Here is an 11,204-nt window from a genome sequence, read left to right as displayed (position 1 = left end):
ACAACTAGCAGCAAATCAGATTGGTCACGAAAGTCAGAAAAGCAATAAAATTAATCGCTTACCCTTGATGATCTTCGGATGTTTGCACTCACGAGACTCCCAGTTACACAATAAATGTTCATTTTGTTCCATAATGATTATGGTTGGCGCGTTTTGTTGAGTAATCCACACGCTCGAGCGGTCACGACGGGGCAGACGAAAATTCCAAATAGTATCCAGAAAGTGTCATGCAGGTGAAAGAGGACCCAAAAGCGACTTGGCGAACACAGAGTCTTTAATCCAGTAAAGTAAATACAAACAAAAAACACAACTTTCACTCGAAATGACGAGGACAAACTGGAGACTCGATCTTGAACAGCAGGTGAACAGCAGGTTGCCTCGGGAAGGCACTTGAACCAGACAGACTCAGACACCTGCTCACCACGCAGCATCTGAGGAAAACACGACACGACAGGGCGATACACAAACACAGCACGGTGAATTCTAGACAAGGAACCGACAGGACAGGAACGGAACACAAAGGAAGAAATAGGGACTCTAATCAGGGGAAAGGATCGGGAACAGGTGTGGGAAGACTAAATGATTGATTAGGGGAATAGGAACAGCTGGGAGCAGGAACGGAACGATAGAGAGAAGAGAGAGCGAGAGAGTGAGAGAGGGAGGGGGAGAGAGAGGGATAGAAAGAGGGAAAGAACCTAATAAGACCAGCAGAGGGAAACGAATAGAATGGGAAGCACAGGGACAAGACAAGATAATAAATGACAAAACATGACAGTACCCCCACTCACCGAGCGCCTCCTGGCGCACTCGAGGAGGAATCCTGGCGGCAACGGAGGAAATCATCAATGAGTGAACGGTCCAGCACGTCCCGAGACGGAACCCAACTCCTCTCCTCAGGACCGTAACCCTCCCAATCCACTAAGTATTGGTGACCCCGTCCCGAGAACGCATGTCCATGATCTTATGTACCTTGTAAATAGGTGCGCTCTCGACAAGGACGGGAGGGGGGAGGGAAGACGAACGGGGGTGCGAAGAAAGGGCTTGACACAGGAGACATGGAAGACAGGATGGACGCGACGAAGATGTCGCGGAAGAAGCAGTCGCACAGCGACAGGATTGACGACCTGGGAGACACGGAACGGACCAATGAACCGCGGAGTCAACTTACGAGAAGCTGTCGTAAGAGGAAGGTTGCGAGTGGAAAGCCACACTCTCTGGCCGCAACAATACCTTGGACTCTTAATCCTGCGTTTATTGGCGGCTCTCACAGTCTGTGCCCTGTAACGGCAAAGTGCAGACCTCACCCTCCTCCAGGTGCGCTCACAACGTTGGACAAACGCTTGAGCGGAGGGAACGCTGGACTCGGCAAGCTGGGATGAGAACAGAGGAGGCTGGTAACCCAGACTACTCTGAAACGGAGATAACCCGGTAGCAGACGAAGGAAGCGAATTGTGAGCGTATTCTGCCCAGGGGAGCTGTTCTGCCCAAGACGCAGGGTTTCTGAAAGAAAGGCTGCGTAGTATGCGACCAATCGTCTGATTGGCCCTCTCTGCTTGACCGTTAGACTGGGGATGAAACCCGGAAGAGAGACTGACGGACGCACCAATCAAACGACAGAACTCCCTCCAAAACTGTGACGTGAATTGCGCGCCTCTGTCTGAAACGGCGTCTAACGGGAGGCCATGAATTCTGAATACATTCTCGATAATGATTTGTGCCGTCTCCTTAGCGGAAGGAAGTTTAGCGAGGGGGAATGAAATGTGCCGCCTTAGAGAACCTATCGACAACCGTAAGAATCACAGTCTTCCCCGCAGACAAAGGCAGACCGGTAATGAAGTCTAGGGCGATGTGAGACCATGGTCGAGAAGGAATGGGGAGCGGTCTGAGACGACCGGCAGGAGGAGAGTTACCCGACTTAGTCTGCGCGCAGTCCGAACAAGCAGCCACGAAACGGGCGCGTGTCACGCTCCTGAGTCGGCCACCAAAAGCGCTGGCGAATAGACGCAAGAGTGCCTCGAACACCGGGATGACCAGCTAACTTGGCAGAGTGAGCCCACTGAAGAACAGCCAGACGAGTGGAAACAGGAACGAAAAGGAGGTTACTAGGACAAGCGCGCGGCGACGCAGTGTGCGTGAGTGCTTGCTTAACCTGTCTTTCAATTCCCCAGACTGTTAACCCGACAACACGCCCATAAGGAAGAATCCCCTCGGGATCAGTAGAAGCCACAGAAGAACTAAACAGACGGGATAAGGCATCAGGCTTGGTGTTCTTGCTACCCGGACGGTAAGAAATCACAAACTCGAAACGAGCGAAAAACAACGCCCAACGAGCTTGACGGGCATTAAGTCGTTTGGCAGAACGGATGTACTCAAGGTTCTTATGGTCTGTCCAAACGACAAAGGAACGGTCGCCCCCTCCAACCACTGTCGCCATTCGCCTAGGGCTAAGCGGATGGCGAGCAGTTCACGGTTACCCACATCATAGTTGCGCTCAGATGGCGACAGGCGATGAGAAAAATAAGCGCAAGGATGAACCTTATCGTCAGACTGGAAGCGCTGGGATAGAATGGCTCCCACGCCTACCTCTGAAGCGTCAACCTCGACAATGAATTGTCTAGTGACGTCAGGAGTAACGAGGATAGGAGCGGACGTAAAACGTTCTTTTAGAAGATCAAAAGCTCCCTGGGCGGAACCGGACCACTTAAAACACGTCTTGACAGAAGTAAGAGCTGTGAGAGGGGCAGCAACTTGACCGAAATTACGAATGAAACGCCGATAGAAATTAGCGAAACCTAAAAAGCGCTGCAACTCGACACGTGACCTTGGAACGGGCCAATCACTGACAGCTTGGACCTTAGCGGAATCCATCTGAATGCCTTCAGCGGAAATAACGGAACCGAGAAAAGTAACGGAGGAGACATGAAAAGAGCACTTCTCAGACTTTACGTAGAGACAATTCTCTAAAAGGCGCTGTAGAACACGTCGAACGTGCTGAACATGAATCTCGAGTGACGGAGAAAAAATCAGGATATCGTCAAGATAGACAAAAACAAAGATGTTCAGCATGTCTCTCAGAACATCATTAACTAATGCCTGAAAAACAGCTGGCGCATTGGCGAGACCAAACGGCAGAACCCGGTACTCAAAATGCCCTAACGGAGTGTTAAACGCCGTTTTCCACTCGTCCCCCTCTCTGATGCGCACGAGATGGTAAGCGTTACGAAGGTCCAACTTAGTAAAGCACCTGGCTCCCTGCAGAATCTCGAAGGCTGATGACATAAGGGGAAGCGGATAACGATTCTTAACCGTTATGTCATTCAGCCCTCGATAATCCACGCAGGGCGCAGAGTACCGTCCTTCTTCTTAACAAAAAAGAACCCCGCCCGGCCGGAGAGGAAGAAGGCACTATGGTACCGGCGTCAAGAGACACAGACAAATAATCCTCGAGAGCCTTACGTTCGGGAGCCGACAGAGAGTATAGTCTACCCCGAGGAGGAGTGGTCCCCGGAAGGAGATCAATACTACAATCATACGACCGGTGAGGAGGAAGGGAGTTGGCTCGGGACCGACTGAAGACCGTGCGCAGATCATGATATTCCTCCGGCACTCCTGTCAAATCGCCAGGTTCCTCCTGAGAAGTAGGGACAGAAGAAACGGGAGGGATGGCAGACATTAAACACTTCACATGACAAGAAACGTTCCAGGATAGGATAGAATTACTAGACCAATTAATAGAAGGATTATGACATACTAGCCAGGGATGACCCAAAACAACAGGTGTAAACGGTGAACGAAAAATCAAAAAAGAAATAGTCTCACTGTGGTTACCAGATACTGTGAGGGTTAAAGGTAGTGTCTCAAATCTGATACTGGGAAGATGACTACCATCTAAGGCGAACATGGGCGTAGGCTTCTCTAACTCTCTGAAAGGAATGTCATGTTTCGAACCCATGCTTCGTCCATGAAACAACCCTCAGCCCCAGAGTCTATCAAGGCACTACATGTAGCACCCGAACCGGTCGAGCGTAGATGGACCGACAAAGTAGTACAGGATTTTGATGGAGAGACTTGAGTAGTTGCGCTCACCTGTAGCCCTCCGCTTACAGATGAGCTCTGGCTTTACTGGACATGAATTAACAAAATGTCCAGCAACTCCGCAATAGAGGCACAGGCGGTTGGTGATCCTCCGTTCCCTCTCATTAGTCGAGATGCGAATCCCTCCCAGCTGCATGGGCTCAGACCCTGAGCCAGAGGAGGGAGATGGTTGCGATGCGGAGCAGGGAAACACCGTTGATGCGAGCTCTCTTCCACGAGCCCGGTGACGAAGATCTACCCGTCGTTCTATGCGGATGGCGAGAGCAATCAAAGAGTCCACATCTGAAGGAACCTCCCGGAGAGAATCTCATCCTTAACCACTGCGTGGAGTCCCTCCAGAAAACGAGCGAGCAGCGCCGGCTCGTTCCACTCACTAGAGGCAGCAAGAGTGCGAAACTCAATAGAATAATCCGTTATGGACCGTTCACCTTGGCATAAGGAAGCCAGGGCCCTAGAAGCCTCCCTACCAAAAACTGAACGGTCAAAAACCCGAATCATCTCCTCTTTAAAGTTCTGGAACTTGTTAGAGCAATCAGCCCTTGCCTCCCAGATAGCTGTGCCCCATTCTCGAGCCCGGACAGTAAGGAGTGAAATGACGTAAGCAACCCGAGCTCTCTCTCTAGAGTATGTGTTGGGTTGGAGAGAGAACACAATCTCACACTGCGTGAGAAAGGAGCGGCACTCAGTGGGCTGCCCGGAGTAGCAAGGTTGGTTATTAACCCTAGGTTCTGGAGGCTCGGCAGGCCAGGAAGTAACAGGTGGCACGAGACGTAGACTCTGGAACTGTCCAGAGAGGTCGGAAACCTGAGCGGCCAGGTTCTCCACGGCATGGCGAGCAGCAGACAATTCCTGCTCGTGTCTGCCGAGCATGGCTCCTTGGATCTCGACGGCAGTGTAACGAGCGTCTGAAGTCGCTGGGTCCATTCCTTGGTCGGTTCCTTCTGTCATGCAGGTGAAAGAGGACCCAAAAGCGACTTGGCGAACACAGAGTCTTTAATCCAGTAAAGTAAATACAAACAAAAAACACAACTTTCACTCGAAATGACGAGGACAAACTGGAGACTCGATCTTGAACAGCAGGTGAACAGCAGGTTGCCTCGGGAAGGCACTTGAACCAGACAGACTCAGACACCTGCTCACCACGCAGCATCTGAGGAAAACACGACACGACAGGGCGATACACAAACACAGCACGGTGAATTCTAGACAAGGAACCGACAGGACAGGAACGGAACACAAAGGAAGAAATAGGGACTCTAATCAGGGGAAAGGATCGGGAACAGGTGTGGGAAGACTAAATGATTGATTAGGGGAATAGGAACAGCTGGGAGCAGGAACGGAATGATAGAGAGAAGAGAGAGCGAGAGAGTGAGAGAGGGAGGGGGAGAGAGAGGGATAGAAAGAGGGAAAGAACCTAATAAGACCAGCAGAGGGAAACGAATAGAATGGGAAGCACAGGGACAAGACAAGATAATAAATGACAAAACATGACAGAAAGTTTGTAGAAACATGTCAAACGTTTTTTTATAATCAATCCTCAGGTTGTTTTTACAATAAATAATTGATAATATTTCAACCGGACCGTAGCTTTTTCAATAGGAGAGAGAGAGAAAATGACCTGTTGCTCATGCAAAATTCTGCTGGCACCCAGCCATCCACTGACGCGATGTGATCGTTCTCGCTCATTTTTCAGAATAAAAGTCTGAAACTATGTCTAAAGACTGTTCACACCATGTGGAATCCATAGGGAAAGGAATCTGGTTGATATCCCTTTAAATGGAGAGAAGGCATGCAATGAAACAGGGAGGTTTCAAAATAAGAGGCACTTCCTAGTTGGATTTTCCTCAGGTTTTCACATGCAATATATTTTCTGTTATACTCCCAGACAATATTTTGACCGTTTTGGAAACTTTAGAGTGTTTTCTATCCTAATCTGACAATTAAATGCATATTCTAGCTTCTGGGCCTGAGAAATAGGCAGTTTAATTTGGGTACGTAATTCATCCAAACATCAAAATACTGCCCCCTACACTCAACAGGTTGATGAGGGAAATGAGAAATGGGAAAGGTCTCCAGAGATGGTCTGGAGAAGGGAGGAGGGGATGGGGTCGAGCAGGCAGGTTGTCGGTCGGCCAGACCTCACTAGTCGCAGGATGTCTCCTGCAGAGAGAGAAGAGAAAGAGGTCAAAGCGTAGGGTAGTTCTGGGGGAAAGAGTACTGGAGTGAATGAGTACTGGATGTCGTCAACCTTTTTTTCAAAGTGGTTAACAAAGTTGCCTGCAGAGAGGGACGAAGGAGGTAGAAGAAGGTGAAAAATAGTATCTTAGGGTTAGAAGCAGAGGTGTGAAATTTTGAGTGCTAGAAAGTGGCTTTAGCAGTAGATACGGAGGAAGAGAAGTTAGATAGGAGGGAGCGAAAGGATGATCGGTCCTACGGAAGTTTAGTTTTCCTCAATGTGAGTCATAGGATGCGGAAAGGGAGGAGTGTAGGGTCGAAGAGGCAGAATCAGAGGAAAGGAGGGAAAATGATTTAGCAGAAGGGGGAGATGATAGGACAGAGAAGGAGAGAGTAGTTGGTGAGAGAGTGAAAACTGCAATGGTGTATGACCATCTGGGTAGGGGCTGAGTGGTTATGGTTGGAGGAAAAGGAGACAGAAAAGGAAACAAAATAGTGATCAGAGACCTAAAAGGGGGTTGCAGTGAGATTAGTAGGCGAGCAGCCTCTAGTAAAGATGAGGTCAAGCGTGTCTTGTGATTTGGAGGGGATTGGGTGAGGGTGAGGTCAAAAGTGGCAAAGAGGGGAAAGAGAGATTTGGAAATAAATTAATCGAAGGCAGAAGTCGGAGATTGATGTCGCCAAGTACGAAGAGCGGTGAGCCATCGTCATGAAATTAGCTTATCAAGGTGTCAAGCTCATTGAGGAAGTCTCCAAGGGCACCTGGTGGGCAACAGATGACAACAATGTTAAGCTTAAATGGACAAGTGACAGTGACAGCATGGAATTCAAATTAGGATATGGATAGGTGAGAGAGGGAGAAAATGAGAAAACCTCTACCATGATGACCAGATGGTCTCAGACTATGAGAGAAAACATAGTCAGATGAAGAAATAGCAGCTGGAGTAGCAGTGTTCTCTGGGGTGATCCATGTCTCCATTGGGGCTATAAAGTCAAGGGACTGACCTCAGATCAGGCAGTTCCAAATGCTGCCAGACAGCCCAGAAAATATCATACCCACAGGGGTGGCTGACCAATTTCATCAGGGAGTTTTTGTTGTTAAATGAGTTTTTCCTGTTAATTTATCTAAAGCAATCCCTTTAAATACCGAGTAACATCAATTTTAACTTCAATTTGAATTTGATCTGCACAACCTTAAAATATAGCCTATGGAGAATGCCTTCAGAATGGAGATCAATGAAAGATAGTCATCAAAACGTATGCGCATTGATCTCAGTTTCAGAATTCATGCGTAGATTTAAAAACATTCTGCTATTTCACAATAGGCTATGTATGTTAAGGGAGGTTTTCGTGAATCCTATCACTTAGAAAATATGTGTTTATGCAGGACATTTAAAAAACAGTGTTTGATTTGTTCTGAAAATTGCCACATTCAGTTTTTCAGTCCATAGTATTGTGCGTCATGCGCTGGCTGGCCTTGCGTCAGGTTCAAACTGCGGCTTAGTCTGCGCTCCGCACGATAATGATTTAATTAGCCTAGATGTCGTTTTTGTATACATGAACGGTTTGATCCTCAGCTATAACAACACCTCTGTGAAGGCGTACAGTGAAAGCAAAGTTAAACGAAACAATGTAATTAAATGGAATGATATGAAAGGAATGTTATACCAACTGAAGGGAACAATTAACTAGTAAATTGGCAGTTAAATGTGCTATCATTAGGCCTACTAATTGTCGATACTGATAGAAATAGGAAACGGAGAAAGTCAGGGTAGGTCTATGTAGGCTAAACATTCGAGAGTGCCAAAAGGTTTAATTTGGCGTGACTCATTGCGAAAAAGGTCATACAATTTAAATTCTGCATAACAGCATAGCATTTCATAAACTTCACTGTCAGAAAGTTGATATGTTGATAAGGTTCAGTTTTGCTGCTATTTGACTGCGTTAGGGTCTCGTGAGCCTCAGTTGGTAGAGCATGGTGCTTGCAACGCTAGGGTAGTGGGTTCGATTCCTACAGAGGACCCGTATGGAAATGTATGAACTTGTATAAGTCGCTCTGGATAAGAGCGTCTGCTAAATGATGTAATAGTTTAAAATGTTGAGAGCTTGGAAATATGAAATGACTAGTGCATTTATGTCAAAATGTAGTTATTGACATAGGGAAGGGAAAGGAGATACCTAGTCAGCTGTACAACTGAATGCATTCAACCACAATGTGTCTTCCCCAATTAACCCAACCCCTGTTGATCAGTCTGTTCAATGTTTTCGACCTATATAGTGCTCTAAATACCCAAATTAATGTTAAGTTCAAAAGAGTACAATATAAAAAATGGAGACACCTTTCAAACCAATGACGATTCCCAACATTAAAGTAAATGATTTCAGAAAGATGTAATATTTTTGCAAATAGAACCTTATAGTACCATGCTTTCGATGTTTGTCTCCAGCGATCATAAGGTTATCCAAACGGATTACTAATTGACCTATAACTCTTATCAATAGCTTTTATAAATCTGTAAATTACAGTGCATGGAGAATGGTGTTAGTTATATCAGGAGAAAATGTATTAGATGAGTATGACTTCTTTGTGCCTGTTGTAGGCTGGTTTGCCTGGTCTCCACTACGGGGCGTCTGGGCGCTGCATTGACCGCAACAAGTTGGATGTCCACCCGCTGCTGAGGGTCATGTCAGAATGAAAAAAAAGGATGCTTAAAAATCTATTAACTTCAAAATCATATATGCGCAGGGCTACAAACGTGACAAACAATATGTATTTTGTTCATTCTAATTATAATCTGAGAAAGTGCACACACACACACACACACACACACACACACACACACACACACACACACACACACACACACACACACACACACACACACACACACACACACACACACACACACACACACACACACACACACACACACACACACACACACACACACACGCTCTGTTGGTCCAGATTGTAACTCGATTCTTGGTCTCTGTCCGTTTGCTCAGTAATTAAATAGCCTGCTCAGTGCGTTTATCAGTGTGATCTGACAGTGTATCTCTCCGTCCCTATCCCGGGCTCCTTCTCTCCGTGCAAGCGGTGCATTCAGCTTCCGCACAGTAATTGAATTAGTTCGGTTGGGAGGGGAGGGATCTTGTTTTGTTAGTGTGACGCCCATTCAAAATTCAAACCAATGGGACTATCCTCTGGTCGGCTGTAACCGAACCCACTCTCTGGCAGTCAGCAACGAACTGCCTTTGCTCTCACCTTCCCTCTCGTCTCGTCCGGTTGAATCGAAACATCAGGTGAAAGAAGCACATGAATCAAGCGTGTTTTATTTTTTCTCTCCAATGGTTATATATGAAGAGTATGCTGTGGAATGCTGCCATTTGGGTTCCGGGCAAACAAGCTGCCCTACTGTCACCCAGCAGCAGCGCATGAGAGAGGCTCGAGGACGGACTCCTCCCCACCTACCCGTGACACTCTCAAGACAGCGCTGAGAAAGGATAACAGCCTTTTTCGGCCAGTCTGCGAACAGAGCAGTGAAACAGCGTTACGTATAAACGACTTCACTGCAGCCGGGGGTTGCCTATGTGGCTTTCTAAAGTTCCACCTCTGAAAACGTTGACATCTGACGGACTCGAGCTAAAGCGCGAGATTGCTTCTTTTCGTTTCTCATTATTGGACTTGGACCTACCCTCTGCGCTGTTGATTCCCAGCGAACAGTCCTGACACGAATCCAGCTCAGCGCATGCCATGACCTTACAGAGACTGCTGTATTAGATGGTCATTCTAATCAACGTTTTATACATCTGACTGCATGTATTGATATCCTTTTTGTACATTTGTGTGAAAAGTGTCTGCTATAGGAGTGATTTTTACTTATCCTGGAGCCGTCAAAGCTGACGTCCCATGAACACATAAAACTGAACCCGGACACTGAACCTGAGCGAGATGCACTACACACAAGTGACACTTGCATTTGATAACTTCACCTGCTACCGTCGTCAATTAATTTTAACCAAGTGACCAGCAAGGCGGCATCTATATCGCAGGTTGCGCTATCAAAGCCCTTCTCACGTAGTGGTGTAGGAGACAGCGGTTTTCTGTTGTATTTAATTGTCCTGCCTTTTTCTGTCATCCATAAACTGCGACAGAGGAAAGCAAAGGCACACAAATGTAAACGAAAGAAGGCATCTCTCCAGCTGAAGTGTACCGAGAACTGACAGATCGTGCAGTCACCCCACATCGAAGAGGAATACGTGCCGAACTTTGCTGTTGTAATGTTGAAAGTGGAGATGGTGCTATTTGTCTTTCTGGTGCTATGGATGTGTGTATTCAGCCAGGAGCCCAGCTCCAAGGTGGTGGCCGACCGGTATGCCGTTTTCTGGAACCGAACCAACCCCAGGTAGGTGCCACTCAGAGCGGCCAGTGGGGCCGAAGGGAGTCGATGCTGTCTCTGTGATCTCACCACTTGCCGGGACAAATGGCACGGTGTCTTTTATTTAAGGTATAGAGTCATGCTTATTGAACAGTTCTCTCTGATGGGGTATAGGCTATTTCCCAGAAATGTGGGTCGGCTATTGGTACAACAGCACACAACCTGTGCGCACAGGTTGAATATAGGCTAACCTATTTTGGATACAGTCTACACTGAATTGTTTTCAGTCAACCGTAATCAGGTCAAGTTGATCAAATCTAGAATATTGTCATAATAAGCCTATATGCGATGTGTCACCCGAAAAACGCACGGTTGGAGAGTAATCTCTTGCGTGTTCCAGTGTCTGCATTCCGTGTTTTGAATCGATTGGGCGCTCGTGCCTGTCTTCTGAATATGCCCCTGTTAAATCATGGAACATTATTTGTGGGTTAATTCGAGTGGATTTGTAGTAAAGCCTACCGTTGGAGTGTGTAGAATAATTCGTGGACCATTGCA

At 47.1% G+C, this 11,204-nt stretch overlaps 1 protein-coding gene across 2 annotated transcripts in view; it reads left to right on the top strand.

The window, feature by feature from the left end:
• Positions 1-9,515: 9,515 nt before the first annotated feature.
• LOC124036555 (ephrin-A5-like) overlaps positions 9,516-11,204 on the top strand; it is a 202,590-nt gene continuing 200,901 nt past the window's right edge. For both annotated transcript variants that reach the window (XM_046351268.1, XM_046351267.1), the window contains exon 1: positions 9,516-10,676. In XM_046351268.1, coding sequence (XP_046207224.1) covers positions 10,552-10,676 — 125 coding nt within the window. In that variant the 5' untranslated portion in view covers positions 9,516-10,551. The remainder of the gene's footprint in view (positions 10,677-11,204) is intronic.

This window comes from Oncorhynchus gorbuscha, linkage group LG05, assembly GCF_021184085.1.
Source record: "Oncorhynchus gorbuscha isolate QuinsamMale2020 ecotype Even-year linkage group LG05, OgorEven_v1.0, whole genome shotgun sequence".
Classification (NCBI taxonomy): Eukaryota; Metazoa; Chordata; class Actinopteri; order Salmoniformes; family Salmonidae; genus Oncorhynchus; species Oncorhynchus gorbuscha.
The sequence above is the reverse complement of the archived record's forward strand: the minus strand, read 5'-3'. Positions and strand labels throughout refer to the sequence as shown.